Source organism: Acromyrmex echinatior, chromosome 4 (genome assembly GCF_024713525.1).
Source record: "Acromyrmex echinatior isolate Ae372 chromosome 4, ASM2471352v2, whole genome shotgun sequence".
NCBI lineage: Eukaryota > Metazoa > Arthropoda > Insecta > Hymenoptera > Formicidae > Acromyrmex > Acromyrmex echinatior.
The window spans coordinates 9,777,481-9,793,217 of record NC_141855.1 but is presented as its reverse complement, the minus strand read 5'-3'; the positions used below and the strand labels follow the sequence as shown (position 1 = coordinate 9,793,217).

The following is a 15,737-nucleotide window of genomic DNA, read 5'->3' as shown; positions in this document are numbered from 1 at the left end:
CTTCATTATATTAAACGATAAACTTACCATCGTTATCCGTTTAAGCGCGCTGAATCTTTCCTCCTGTGCCTGTATAGTTTTCTCAAAGTCTTCGTGCTTTCTTATTAACTCTTCTACTTGTGAAATGCTCTCTCCCAATTTATCGTCTTGCAGCATCGGCTCTCTGTTGACTATCCAATTCTCCAGAGTTTCGGCGTCCCTCTTAAACAACTGCGTATCCAAATTCTGTTCGTAAATGTGTCTTCTCTTCTGCCATGTGTCCTTTAGGATCTGCTGGCGTTGTTGCAATACCGATATTTTGTCCTCGATCTCTTTCGCCAAGAAATGTCCCTGCTCGATTAGCTCCTGTCCGGTCCGATAGAATTTCTCGAAGGCTTCTTCACGTGTATCGATCTCTGCTTTGTACTCGTTATGCCTGGAAAGCAGCGCCTCGGCACCAGGAACGTCCCGTGCTAATTCTGGCGCTGTCACCTTGGCCACCATCTCATTTATCCAAGATATTAGTTCCCTATACTCGCCCAAATAGGTCTGCAACTGTTCCGCTTGAGCTAGTTTGTTTCGCCTCTGCGCCGCTTGCTCCAGCAATTCAGCCCAGGCCGCTTCCGCCTCCTGATGTTTCACATTGATGTGTATACGCGCATCGGGGAATAGCTCAATCAATCTTGACGCTTCCTCCATCAGACTCTCCACTTGTTCCTTCACAGCCGCCAGGTCAGTTTCAAATCCCTGATGCTTTCTTACCAGTGCCTGAATTGTCTCCAAATCCTGGCAATAGCCATCCGAGCTGAGAGCAGTTTCCTTCTCTTGTATCCAAGAGATAGTTTCATCGGCTGTTCTGTCAAACATGTGAACTTGTTTAGCACCAGCCAACGCGTCTTGTCGAGCGTGTGCCAATTCTTTCAAGTCCTCCCATTGTTGTTTTGTTTCGTCAATTTTCTGAAGTATCTTGGTTTTTTCGGGATTATTCTGCTCGATCAGTCTTTGTCCTTCGTCGAGTACAGCCGATACACGTCCTTCACTGGTCGTTAAGCCGGCTAGGAAATTGTCGAATATCTGGATTAGCAGTTCTACATGTTCAACGTCACATCCATAGTCCTCCGATGCGGCGATCTTTAATTATAATATTTAATAATTATATCAATATCAGTTTTTGATATGTTATATATTAGTTAGTGTATAAAAAGGCAATTATTACTTGATTATCTTACCGTTGTTTGGTCCCCGATCCATTCAATCACTTCATCCGCTTGTCTGATAAATTTATAAAACTTCTCGCTTTCCGATAATCTTTGCAGTCGATATTCTTTCAATTTTTGCAACTCTTTAAATTTAAATTCGATATCCATTTGTTTTTGCGCGATATTTTTGCTATCAAAATGATGACGTTCGACTAGACCATGTGAAAGTTTTTTCAGATTATCGACCGTGTTTTCAAAACCGGACAGATCACGCTCAATGCCTTCTAGCTTCTTCAGCAGAGATTGCACAGAGTCTTCATCCTTGCCATGATCAGATGAAGTAAGTTGTGGATGTTTCTCTCTAATCCATTGCTCAGCTTCCGCGGCTTCGGCATAAAACTATAAAGAGCAAATTTAATTTTTTTATCATGTGTATGAAAATAATCAAAACTATTAAATCATTATATTATTAAAATCGTTGAAATTATTCACGACATACTTTTATGTAACAATTATTATAAATTAACAAGAGAATGATAATGATTAATTTTATTAATTTTATTAATAAAAATATATTGGATTTCTTACCATTTGTGACTCTACAGCGTCGAGTAATCTCAACTTTCTGACACTTGCTAAATCTCTAAGATGTGATAATTCCTCTTGCAACTTTTTGGTCAGCTGTTCAATCTTGTCCGCTGCGAAGTGTCCACTTCTAATCATTACAGTCGCTCTGCTAACCAGTGAAGCTACTACGGGCTCTCTGGACAATAGTTCCGTTTCCAAAGCATGGTGTTTTTTTTGCAATCGTTGTACAGTGGTCAAAGAGTTACCAAGATCATTGCTTGCGGCTAATGGTTCCTTCTCTGATAACCAGTGCAATTCGTCTTCGACATCTCTCGCGAACTGATGCAGTAACTTCGCGTCTTCCAAATTATCCCTGCGTATCTGCATTGGCTCCTGAAGACTGTGATATCTGTTGATCGTAACTAACGCTCTCTTTTGAATCTCGTCACTCAAGAAATGATTTGATTTCTGAAAGCTGGCGGCGGTATCTTTGATAGATTCACATGCTTCGTTGTGACCGAGCACATCATTCTCTAAATTAGTGTGTCTTTTCAACAAATTCGCCACGCTCGATAAGTCCTTGCCATGATCCTCTGACTGCAATTGAGTTTCGACTTCATCCATCCACGTCTCGAATTCGTCCAAACTGCGGCCGAATAGCAAGGCTTGATATGCATCATTTAACCGGTTCTTCTTTAGCTCGCTAGTTTCTTGTAAAAGACGCCATTCTGCTTCCAACTCGTCTAAACGTTCCTGTATATCCTTCGAGGCATAATGATTTTCCTCGATAAGCGCTTCGCCCTCATTGACGACTGCCGCAACTCTCCCTTTATTTGCCATCAACTCACTCTCAAATGCAGCGTGTTTTTGTATCTTGCTTTGCAAATTCGAGGAATCTCTATAATTTTCATCGCCCGCCACTTGTTGCTTCTGATGTAGCCAACCATCCACCTCATATATGTTTCTGAGGAACTGGTGTAAGTGATGACTCTCCAAAAGTTTCTTTCTTCTGGCTGTTGCACTGTTTTTCAATTTGTCCCTTCTGGTACAAACCGAAGCAAGTCGTTGCTTTATTATACCTGCATCTGCATGTTCACGCGATAGGATTTCATTTGCGAATTTTTCGAGCTCTTCAATACGTCCTAATTGAGACGCTAACATCTTTTCGAATTCCTCATGTTTACGTAACAGCGTCTCGACACCCGATAACGATTCACCAAGATCGTCGTTGTTGAGGAATGCCTCTTTCGTCGCCAGCCAACTGTCAGCCTGATCGGCTTGTTCTTTGAATAATTGCAGTTGATGCGCTTGCGTTAATTTTTGTCTACGATTATCCCAAGCATTTCCCAAGGTTTGCCTGAGTTCTTCCAAATGTTCAAGATTATCCTTGACATCATGGTTGATTGACAGGAGTTTATGGCCATGATCCTTTAAGCCTTTAAATATATCTTGTCTACCGTCAATCTCTGCCTTCCTTTCTTGATGCAGTTCTAATACAGCTTGAGCTTCAGATATAGTGGTCGGTGGTTCGGAGTCATCCATGCGTTTGATAGTATCTGTCACCCAAATATCCAATTCATGTAGATCAGCTTGGAACTTGTGTAACGTATAAGCTTGATTTAAAGCGTCGCGTCGTTGTCGAGTCACACGTTGTAGATCATCCCAATTAGATTGAAGTTCGGACAATATCCCGTTTATTTCGGATGCCTTGTCTGGATATTTATGCGACAAGTTTCGCGCCTCTATCTTATGTTCCTAAAATGACACAAAATAATACAAAAATGAAAAAAATTGAAATAAAAAAATCTTAAAATCATATTTAAAACAAAATATGAAGTGCAACTTATTGAATATTAAACTCAAAATTTATTGAAATTCTATTAATATATGAGTGATATATATTAAATATTAACTATTTTATAATAACTGAAAATAATAATCATAAATATAGAGATAGCTATATTAAATTTTCATTACTATCATTTTAGTTATTGAATAAATTCATGGTTATTAATTCTGAAATAAAAAATTTATAAACATTGATGTCTTCACCTTCAGTTTCCCTTCTATTGCTGTCATATCTCGCTCCATAGCCTCTTGTTTTCTTTGCAACTGTTCGACAGCAGGTAAATCTTTTCCTGTATCACTCGTGTTCATGGCCACTGATTTCTCAATAACTCTTTGGTTTGTGTCGTCAATATCTCGATTAAATAGATGGATCTCTAATGCACCAGCTAATGTTTCGCGATACGCGCTTAGAGCACCTTGCAAACCTTTCCACTTATTATTAAAGTTATCACGCCGTTGTTGAATTGCTTTTGATTCATTATCACGACCCTGCATAAAATATAGCAAAATAACAACATTTTTTAATGATAAAAATATTTCAATTATATACTTCAATATATTTATTTTTTTTCAATGCTAAAAATTTTACCTGTTTTATAAGTTTATCCGCCAAAGCATTAATCGATTTTATTCTAGAATCATCCACTCGCATATCACTGTCTACATCGTCGAGTTTCCTTTGGAGACTTAAGCAGTGCTCATAATCCTTTCCAGTATCACCTGCCTGAACCATCATTTCTTTATCTCTGATCCATGCCTCAATCTTCTCCACCTGATTGTTGAATTCCAAAATATCTTGGGCCTCTTCTAAACCTCTACCTCGATTTCCAGATTCCAACAACAATTTTCGCCAGGATGCATGTAAATGATCTAATTGTTGATGAATTTCCGCGCTCGCTGGATGTTTTCGCGCTAACAAAGTCTCTCCTTTTGCTATTTTATAAAAAAATTTATTATTAAGTTCCGAATAATAATAACAACAAAATAATTCAATGAATCGAGCCATAGCTACTTGTTCATCAATCGATTACCTCTAATTTCTTCAATTCTACTCTGATTTGCTGCCAGCTCTGCTTGGAATGCCTGGTGCTTCTGTAACTTTTTGATTTTATCCTCCAAGCTGGACACTTCGCCCTTAGATGCTTCTGCCTCTAACTTCTTCTGCTTTTCGCCTATCCAAGACTCGGCTTCACCAACATCTCTAACAAACTGTACATGTAGCAGACTAGCTTCCAACCTTCTTCTTCGCGCATCGCATAGGTCACGAATTCTTGCGCGTCTTTGAATGACCTCGTTTAGTCGTCGGGCGATCGTCGATGAGTCAAAATGATTCTGCTCCAGAAGTTTGTTCCCATGCTCTTGCAGCGCCGTTAGCTTCTCTTCGTGGGTAACTAACAGCTTTTCAAATTCGTTGTGTTTTTTCATTTGCGCATCTACTTCTTCGACTGAGACTCCGAAATTATCGCCACTCAGTGCTGCTTCCTGAGTACTAGACAATGTGTCAAGTTGTTTGGCGTCTCGGAGGAAGAAATGCAAATCGATTAGTTGGTCCAAGTGCACTTTCTTTTGTTGCCAAGCGGTGTGTAACCTCTGTCGCTCATCCAATAGCTGATTACACTTTTCTTCGACCTCCTAAAAAGTATATCGATGTGATTAACAGATACTCGCGCGAATGTTATTATCTATGATAGATGTCTGTGACGTATAGCCTTACCATAGCGGCATAGTGACCAGTTTGCACCATAGCTTCGCCTAAATCGAGCACTGAGCTGAAGCTATCCTCTCGTGCTTCGATTTCTCCTTTCAGAGCCTCGTGTTCTGCTTTCAAGATTTGTGCGCTGGCTGCGTCTCGAACTTTTTCTTCCGTTGACATTGTAGCACGGAGTCCAGCTGCCCAGTTCATTAAGTCTCTTACCTAAATTAACAAATTCTCCCGTTAAAAATAATATAAATCGTCAAATATAACTGGTGAAAAATAGAATTTAATACCTGAGTGAGGAATCGCTGCAAATCGCAGCTAGCTTGCAATTGATCCCTTCGATGAGCAGATCTTTCTTTCAATTCCTCCCAATGAGCAACAACAATTTGTTGCTGCTGATCGATGTGCACCGCGTTGTTACCCGGATAATGTACTTGTAATCTGGATGCATCTTCGACTAACACTTGCAGCTGAGCCTCCAAAGCGACCAAATCATTCTCAAATCCTTCATGTCGTCTAATTAAAGCTAAAACGGAATTTAAATCGCGACCAAGATCCTCTGGCAAAGCAGCCTCTTTCTCTTGTATTCGTGATAGCGCTTCTGCCACATCGCGATGAAATCGATGAATTTCGCCTGCCGCTTGCAATCGTTGTTCGCGATTTCGGATGAGACCCAATAGATGTTGCCACGATTCTCTACAATAAAAAATTGTATCTTAAAGTTAAAGTTTTGTTATTTTTTTTGAAACTATGTAAAATTTGTAAGTAAAGGGTACAATTCAGACAAATAATTTTATTACTTGTAATACAGTAAATAATTATATAGTATTGACAAGTGTGCAAAAATTTGTGAATTAGTTAATATATAATTTCTACATTACAACTATTACAAGATTTTAGAATTCGAAAATTTTAAGGCAGAGTTTTAGAAAGCAGAAAGAAGGAAGACTGAAGATTTCGGATATAAGATTGCAAAGTCACAGAAAAATGAGAAGCATGAAAGATAGAATCGTAGCATGACGCTTATCTATATAGGATGTTCCACAATTCGTGACCAAAATTTTAATAACATATTCCTGACAAAAATCCTAATACCAAAATGTCGGGCTATAATAGTTTTTAAATTAATAGCGGTTAAAGTTAATTAATCATAGAGATAACGTTGAAATACTTCACTAATTATGTTTAAATAATTATATATGCAACGTACATAACATAAAAATATTATAGGATATTAAAAATAATAAATATATATAACGAATTAATTTAAAAACTATTATAGCCTTGACATTATTAGTATTTTTATCTTATTTTTAAGTCAGGAATATATTATTAAAATTTCGATTATGAATTGTGGTACACCCTGTATATACATGAGTCAGTCATGTAACCAAGCATGTACTCACTTCATTGCCTCCTGTCGATTTTGTACTTGAAACACTGGATCGTCTTCATCAAATCTATATTGAATGCGTATACGAAAAAAAAGTTAATAACCAACACCGACCCAACACCGAGAAAAAACAAACACAAATAATTACACGAAATATGATATTAATTTACATCAAATATGCCATCTTGTTAATTTATTGCATGCAATTAAATGAGATATTAATATTCTACGAAAGTAATAAAAATGTAATGAAACAAAAATAATGACGAAAAATTCTTATTGAATTAAATATGTTAAAGATTTACCCTAATTGTTCCTGACGTTTTTCGATATCCTGGATATAAGGACTTTCGTTCGCAATTAGTTTTCTGGCTAATTCTTCACACTGATTAAACCTCTCAGATCCAGCTTCTATTCGATGCTTGAAATCATTGAATTTCGCTTGCAATAGCAGTAGATGTTCGTAATCTTGTCCGTAATCCTCCGACGCGGCTGCTTGTTCTTGCTCTTTAATCCATTGTTCCAACTCTCTGCTCTCTAAGAAATATTCATGGCGATACATGCTCTCCATTAAACGTTGCTGTCTTACTGTAGCCAATCGCTGCAAGGCGCGCATTTGTTGAACAATCGCTTGCTGCTTGTTGGCTATCGCTTTACTGTCGGGATGCTTTGAGTTGATCATTGTAGAAGCAGTATGTCCCATTTCTGTCACAATACCATTGTATGTGTCTAATTCCAACTCAACAGCCTGTAAATTATAAGCCAGACACGAATTTTTAATATTATAGTAACATTACTATATAATTATGATGACACTATAATTGCACTAGCTAAATAATAAAGTGAGTTGTTTAACTAATATAACTAATATAACTAAGTATTTATTATTCGTTTTGCAAAATATACCTTATGTTTTGTCAATAATTTCGTGGCGGCATCGCGATCTCTACCATAATCGGTAGAACTCAGCACATCATTCTTTTCATTAAGCCAGCTTTCGACTTCACCAGCTTCGAAAAAGAATTCTTGTGCTCTTAGGGACAAGTCCAAAGCTCTGCTGCGCTCTCCTGCTTTGTCTTGTAAGTCTCTCCACGCATCATCCAGAACATCGCACAGTTCTTGGATCTAGTAAAATCATTAATGCATTTAATTATTTATTATTATCTAATAGCTCAATGAATAACATTTTCAACAAGTTACTCGCGCAAAACAAATACAAATTAATGATTCATTAAGTAGTTAATTGCTGAAATCAATAAGGTTGACACACTGTCTGTAGTTCTGTCGCTATGGCAAAAGTTTTATGTCTGCATGCAATAACATATACGTATACACCTTCTATCTCGATTCCTGAGACTTATTTCTTAAGCAATAGAATAAAATCAGAAAGCTTGTGCAATGAATTGAATTATTAAAATTGATAATAAATATAAAAAATAAATTAGATATTCCTTGAAGTTTTATATCTTTAGTATGAAATGAGCTGCAAAACAAGTGAGATAATAATAAAAAAACAAATATAAAAGATTATATTATTAAAATACTTATATATAAATTTTCGTATTCCTATAAAAAAAAAAGAATAAACATCCATTGGTCTGTTTTCTATTTCCTGCATTAGAACTTTCTTTCTCGCTTTCGACAAATATCAAACATATATTCACTTTAAATTCCAAAAGTACACACTAGTTCAGTTACAGAAAACAGACCTTATATACATATAAACGATTCTCAATACATGAATATCAAATCTCTTTGACAAAAAAAGTTACGCATAGATGTAGACTTTTTCGTCAAAGAGTGTATATCTGTGTAACATTTATTAAATAGTACATACATCTGAAAATAAATTCCTACTGTAATTTTTAATAATTTTTATACATGAAGTTTTATAATACTTTGGATATTTTGTAATACGATTTTTAACAGCATATTGAAATTTCTAAGATTTGCATGTATAAAGAATCGATCATATACTATAATACAAAGATAATTCATATAATTTTAAAAATTATGCTACAAAAATATAATAACTGTAGTTAACATCTTATAAAAACAATAATAATTAAAATAATTTGTTAATTACGTGATGTCTAACTGGATTGCTAACAATTATCATTGAAAAGCAATAAACATTTGTGACAACATTTCTCATGCGTTTGTGTGTCTACCTTACCTCCGTAGACGCGACACCCTTCGAGATGCTCCTGCTGTGCAAAAATCATAAGTTCTTACTCCAGTCTCATATCAGCCAATTATCGTGCGAATCCACGAAAAAAAAAAGATTATTATTTGATAAAGAAAATCTTTACCTTTTTCTTCTCAGGATGAGCTTGATCAATGAGCGTCTGTCCAGAAGCCAGAGTCTTATCTATCATAGGCTGATGACCAGCAATCTCTGCTTCTAGTTTCTTATGTTTCTTGTGCAAAGTCTGGGCCTGATGCAAATTCTGTCCGAGTGTCGTTGAAGACGCTTGAGGCAAATGATCTTTGATCCATTGCAATTCTGCGTCCAACTCAAAACCAAATTTGTGGAAGCGCAAACTCTCCTCCAATGCTTCTCGACGTCGTTTAGCTGGTTCTTGCAGACTGCGGAATCTATCAAATACAGTGAACTTCGTGCATCATTTGTATATCAACGATCATCTCGGTAACAAATCAGTTTAATTATTGAATAATTAGTTTAAAAGAATTGAAAAAAAAATTTTCACGTACTTTCTTTGGGTCGCTTGACTGGTCTTCAGAATATTTGCCGCATCGAAATGACCCTCGTGTGCCATTTCCTGACCCATCGCCACTAGATCGTCCACTTTCTGCTCCCATTGACACATGTCACTCTCGAGAGTCTGATGTTTCTTTAATAATTCCTTGCAACTGCGGAGATCCGTACCTACTTGTTTACTTTGCAAACAGGTCTCTATCTCCTCTAGTTTCAATCTAGCATCTTCCATGGTGCGATTATATCCGTGTTGTGAGGCCGCTTGTCGTAATCTACGACCTTTTTCCAACGATAATGCTACCAATCGATCCCATTGATCATTTAAGTCCTTCAAAGTTTTTCCTACATCATCTGATCGATAATTTTCTTCTGATATGAGCGCTTTGCCCGCTTTATTGACTGCTCTTAACTGTCCCTCATTGGCGCGTAATTCTCGCTCGAAAGCTTCGTGCTTTTGTAGTTTACGCTCAAGATTGTTCAAATCGCGATAGCTTTCGTCGGCTGCGGTCTTCATTTTGTCACCCAACCAATCACGCAAGTCATCCACTTCGGCTGAGAATTGTTGATAATGCTCGGATGCTTTCAAGGCTGCTCTTCGGCGTTGAGCAGCGTCCTTCACTGCCATACGACGAGCTAGTACTTGATTTCTTCTTTCATTAATGCTAAATAAATTAGATTTATGTAGCTAATATGATATAAAAGTTTTTTTATTTTATTTTAAAAACAAATTTTTTTTTATAATAATGACTTCAGTTTAATTTTATAAGATCTATAATATTATTTTTTTACTCGTATCGATCAATTTGACAAATTCTTCTAATACTTACTAATCTTTTTCATAATGATTTTGGGCGATTAACTTGTCCGCGGTGTCACTAAATGCCTTTAATCTGTCATCTTGCGCGTGAAGAGTGTTCTCGAATTTTTCATGTTGTTTCAATAGAGCCTCGACGTCATCCAAAGATTCGCCTAAGTCCGTGAATTCAAGGAAAGCTTCGTGAGAACTGGTAGTAGCTTCGATCTGATCGGCTTCTCGATTAAATTGTTGTAATTCTAGACATTGTCGTAACCATTCTTCTTTTGCTATCCAATTGGCTGTTACTGTTGGATATAATCCATTTAACTTTTCAAGACGTTCGCGTACATCTGTCAATGTTGGATTACGACGTAATAGTTCTCTACCGAGATCTTCAACCTCGCGAAATCTACAAGAATAGAAAAAAAAAATTGTTTATAAAAAATTAGATATTTCACTAACAATATTCTTTACTAATTCAATAAAAATGTCCTAATAAAAATTATTTTAATATACTCATTATTATAATAATAAATCATTTTTACTAATAATATTAAATACAGTTTTTACTGAATTTCATGAATACTGAAATTTTTAAATACAAAATTGATTGTACAATGTTGATTGTACAAATCAGCAGTTACGTACTCGTCTTCTTTGGTTCGTATTTCTTCTCCAAGTTCCATGTGCTGTTTCTTAAGTTGCTCGGCAGTAGCAACGTCTCTTACTGGTTCTTCGGCCTTCATTATTTCTTGTGAATCGGTGGCCCAATTAATTAAGTTTTTCGAACTGTTTATAAATATTTGTTGGCCGACCGCGTCTTCTAAACGAGAGCGTCGTTCCTTGGCCTTTGTTTGGACTTGGTTCCACAAATCTTTGATTTCATTTTGTCTCACATTGACATTGTTACATTCGTGTGGATACGAATTCTTAACGCTGTTGCCTAATAAATTCACTTTCCGTACCTATAAAAATAAAATAAGATAAAATATATTATATAAGAAAATTAAAAGAGTTATTATTTTTAATTTATTATTTGACGCTTTATTTATTCAAAATTCTAAAATTATCTCACTTTTTCTTCAACTGGTGCCAATTCCCGTTCCAAATGCTGATGTCTCCTTTGCAGAGCCTGAACAGTTTTCAAGTCAGGTCCCAACTCGGCCGTGTCTAGTTGAGTGATTTTTTCCAGCATCCAATCGTGAGCTTCGTCGCAAGTTCTGTTAAATAACTCAACACTGGACGCGCCCTCCAAGCTCTTTTCTTTTTGTGTTTTCAGCCAGTTTAGATGATCCCATAACTGATGAATATGCCTCTGTCTGGCCTTGACTTTATCTAGCTGACTGTGGCCTTGGCGAACAAATTCCTCTACCGCTGTGTCTATTGCCTCCACCCGTTTTCCGGAAGCCGACAGATCCGTTAAAAATTTCTCATATTTTCTCCTTGCCGACTCAACGTTATCGCGAGGATCGTCGACTCTTAACATCTTCTCTTTGTCTTTGATCCACTTTTCAAAGTCGTCGCATTCCCGGTAGAAGCCATAAAGCCTGATGGCGTCCTCCAGCAACGCATGACGTTTTACAGCAAGATTCTGTAACTCGCTGTAAGTCTCATTGATTTTTTTCTGTCGCTTTTCCACGCTATCACCGTCACTCACCGTCTTTCGCTTGATTGGCTTTACGGTAGACTTAATGGATTTTAATCGCCGGACTGGTACCACCTGCTTTACCATCTTCGTTTTCTTTACGCGCTGTGTCACTTTGATCTTCTCAGGTCTACGTACTTGTACTTGCACGACCTTTGGCTCGATCTCACGCACGTAATTAGCCGGCACAAATCCGTCCGTACCGTCAGCTTTCCTAACACTCCACCAGTCAGGATTTGTTTTGTTCAACAGGAACATGACTTCACCCTTCACCATATGCATGCCCTGACCGTTAAACGGATATAAACTCTTCACTTGTGGTACCAATCTATCCTCATTAATAGTTCGTGGCTCGAGTCGTTCAACTACTTCGTCTACCCACTCGTCTTGCGGCACCAATCTAATCTCCTTGCTCCATTCTTCCTGCTCAAGTTCGGCGACTGGTTCTGGATCTGCAGACAACTCCAGGGTGGAGATGCCGGATTTAATGAGTTTCTCCGCCTGTGTGTTTAAGGACTGTACATCACCTTTGTAGGCGTTTAGCTCACCCTCCAAATCTTTATGCCTTTGCAACAAAGCTTGAGCGCTTGGTTCGTCCACTCCATAATCTTCCGAGGCTACTAGAGCCATTTTCTCGTTCATCCACGAATCCGCCTCATTCGCATCGGCGTAAAATTGGAACGCTTCAGCTGCGTCGTCCAGCTGTTTCTTTCGCAATGCCGCTAATTCCTCCAAGACTCTCCAATGTTCCTGCAACGAATCTATTCGATTTTGTATCTCCAATGCCGATGGATGATTGTCAGCTATCAGTTTTCTGCCGGCATCGCAAAGTTGCTCGGATTTAGGCCTGCGCACTTTCGTTTCGTCTTGCAAGGCTTTATGTTTCTGCTGCAGCGATATTACGGCTCGCAAATCTTTCGCGGAAATGCCAGCCTTACATATTCGCTGTTTCTCTACCAACCACGACTCTTCGTCCTCATGATCTTGAAGAAAGTGGAAGAAATTTCTGGCGTCCTCTAGACGAGCTTTACGCTCTTTACTGTTTTCTACAAGTTCATCGTAGGCGCGATTTAGTAACTCCAGTTTCTGCTGCAACAATGGTGCCTCCTTATTTTGCGGCTGTGCCAAGTGTTGAGTGGCCTGTCTACCAAGTCGTCTCTGACTCTCACCTAGAGCCGTCACCTGCAGTTCCTGCAGGCTGTGTTTTTGCAGCAGATCTTCGACTCCGAGTAAGTGCGGACCCACATCAGTGCTCTGGAAGTTCAGCTGAAGCTCTTGGATGGAAGCCAACGTTGTATCGATTTCTCTCATTAAGGTCATTAGCGAGCTGAGCGCGACCAGATTGGATTTGTGATTGTCCAGCAAAGCCAGCAATTCTTTCCATCTCTGCAAAACCTCTTGCTCTCTGCTGCGTACTCTTTCTAAACCATGATAATTTTCCCGCACTAATTCTTCGGACATGTTTGTTAAGTCATGGAAGCGCTCTTCGCGTGCCAAAATATCGGCACTGATGGCCTCGTGCTTTTTCACTGTGGCATCTACTTGTGCTAGATTGCTGCCATATCGGGGATCCGTCAGGACCTGAATCATTTCTTTCAAGTAACCTTCTCGGAGTACACTTTTTCTTTCAAATTTGTAATTCAATTGCTCGAGCCTCTCTTGTCGTAACAACTCAGTCCTCAGGGCGACTTCACGGCGATGCTCCGCTCTCTCCAACTCTACCCAATTTCTCTCGATGTCATGGATCAGCTGACCCTCCTGTGGGGTAAACGCTGGCTGATTCAGAGACTTTAATCGGGTATTTATGTGGAAATATAATGCTTCTATCTCGGACCGTTCCTTGTACTTCGGTGGTTTCTCCACTGTTCGGTATTGCTTGAAGGCTAAAAGTTCCCGTTGAATACCTTCGAGTGAGTTTGGGAAGCTGCGATTTTCCAAAACCTCGATTTTCATTTTGATCCATTCCAACAGGTCAGTTGTTAACTTTTCGTAATGAATTTTCATCTTGTCGGCGTCCATCATCTGGCCAACAATCTGTGAGTACAAAAAAGAAAGTCAACTCTGTAATTGAGATATTTAATTAAATTTAATTGATTTTTAAATTTTTGAATTTATAGCTTTTCAAAGTATAAAATATTTTAATTATAAAAAATAATATATAATATATACATATATATAGATATTCAAATTCATTAAATACACTAATCATTAAAAAAGTATATAAATTTAAATTTTTAAGTGATTCTTTATAGATACTGTCAAATTTTTTAATTAGAAAATTAAAATATCAAATATTTTTCGATATTTAATCTTAATGTTATTAATTAAAATGTCAAATTCTTCGATATAATCTTAATATTATCAGAAAGAAATATAGATTTTCAATATTTTTAGAGTTTCAAGATCTTAGATCTTTAGAGTTTCAAAATACGGTTTATTTTACAATTATATATATATATATATATATATATATATATATAAAAATATAAAATGAGACTTAAATAATCGCTATTCTCACATTTGCTATTCTTTTGCCGCTCTTTATTTCGTTCTTCATCCTGGCGAATGTGTGATAATAAGATGCAACATAGGTGATAATGGATTTCTCGTCTGGCCTGGCTGTATCCACGTCTTCTGCGTCCAGTAGTCGTGGTATGCCGAGTTCTGAATTAGCAACGTCAAAGGCATAATTGAGATTATCGATGTTCTTATTTTGCTGTAATTCCGACCAATTGACCAAGTCCGGTCTGTGAGCATGTATGAGAGCGTTGAAACCGAGTCCATTCCTCCAGGAACCTATTTGTATAATGTTTAAAATATTTTAAATTTTTCTCATACACACACACACACACACACACACAATATATATATATAACAACTATATCTAATATTTAATCTTATAAATAAACAATATCTAATAATTCTTCTTAATTATCTTATAAATTTTTAATACTTAAAAAAAAAGAGTAAAGTTTATAGCTTAGAAGATTCGCGTGCATAAATATTATAGGATTCCTTTAAACTTTTTTTTAAGACATTCAGATACTTTGAATATTCATGCCGCGTAATTGCATGTAAGATAGAGAATTCGGTTCACCAGTAAAGTCCTGGATGTTAACGCCGGGATAGCCATTTGTCTTTCTCTGACACCACAGTAACAGAGCATCTTTGGCAGACTTCTTCTCGCTACTGTCGTTCTCTTCGTCTACATCGATTTCGATCTCTTGGATTTGGAACCTCAAAATTATGGTCCAGATGAGACCGAGGATCAGTCTGGGATTACCATCTACGATATCTTCTGCACCAATACTCTCAAGGCGAACCTGAAACAGAGAATGTAATTTTTGAGATCAGGAAGAGAATTGTTGAAAAAGATTGAAGAGAATAGTGATTTTATGGCACAAACAATTTTCTGTGCAAAAACATTTTAACATTAAAAAATACCTCAACGTTTACGATAATTATCTTGATCATGTTAAATGAACATCAGCATATAATTAATATTATCTAACTAATACTGATGCTTTTTCCAGAAATAAAAAAAATTGTTTCATATATCACTTCTGTCGTAGATGCAAAACTCCGGCAGAATTTCTTAACTGAATTTTTTTCTTTCTTCGCGAAACTTGTCTCTTATGACATCTTATACTAACATAGTTTCATGTTTCATTACTTAAGACTTCGTCATTTCAATGTGCTACGCTGTGCAGTAAGATCTCGTAAGTTCTTTCGCGAAACTCATCGATCAACGAGCGAATAATGCGCCCGTATAATTTATTCGACGTTTACGTGCCGTTCGCATGATTATTTATTCGCATTCCGATCTATTGCACGATCGCGATACAGCATTCGACGCAGATTGCGTAAATGATAAGTTTTAATAACGGATGAG

The 15,737-nt window shown here is 37.2% G+C and overlaps 1 protein-coding gene across 6 annotated transcripts in view; it reads right to left on the bottom strand.

Annotated features, from left to right (window-relative positions):
* Positions 1-15,737, bottom strand: part of kst (spectrin beta chain, non-erythrocytic 5 kst) — an 88,855-nt gene that overhangs the window by 5,142 nt on the left and 67,976 nt on the right. For 5 of the 6 annotated variants that reach the window (XM_087405184.1, XM_087405186.1, XM_087405185.1 and 2 more), the window contains 18 exons: positions 14,943-15,168; positions 14,364-14,641; positions 11,276-13,879; positions 10,849-11,165; positions 10,232-10,609; positions 9,401-10,066; positions 8,998-9,283; positions 7,592-7,810; positions 6,991-7,433; positions 6,699-6,752; positions 5,583-5,988; positions 5,308-5,508; positions 4,625-5,225; positions 4,183-4,526; positions 3,798-4,082; positions 1,767-3,500; positions 1,209-1,577; positions 28-1,110 (listed from right to left, as the gene is read on the bottom strand). In XM_087405184.1, the coding sequence (XP_087261310.1) occupies positions 28-1,110; positions 1,209-1,577; positions 1,767-3,500; positions 3,798-4,082; positions 4,183-4,526; positions 4,625-5,225; positions 5,308-5,508; positions 5,583-5,988; positions 6,699-6,752; positions 6,991-7,433; positions 7,592-7,810; positions 8,998-9,283; positions 9,401-10,066; positions 10,232-10,609; positions 10,849-11,165; positions 11,276-13,879; positions 14,364-14,641; positions 14,943-15,168 (10,494 nt within the window). The remainder of the gene's footprint in view (positions 1-27; positions 1,111-1,208; positions 1,578-1,766; positions 3,501-3,797; positions 4,083-4,182; positions 4,527-4,624; positions 5,226-5,307; positions 5,509-5,582; positions 5,989-6,698; positions 6,753-6,990; positions 7,434-7,591; positions 7,811-8,997; positions 9,284-9,400; positions 10,067-10,231; positions 10,610-10,848; positions 11,166-11,275; positions 13,880-14,363; positions 14,642-14,942; positions 15,169-15,737) is intronic. The other variant, XM_087405183.1, reaches the window with a different exon arrangement.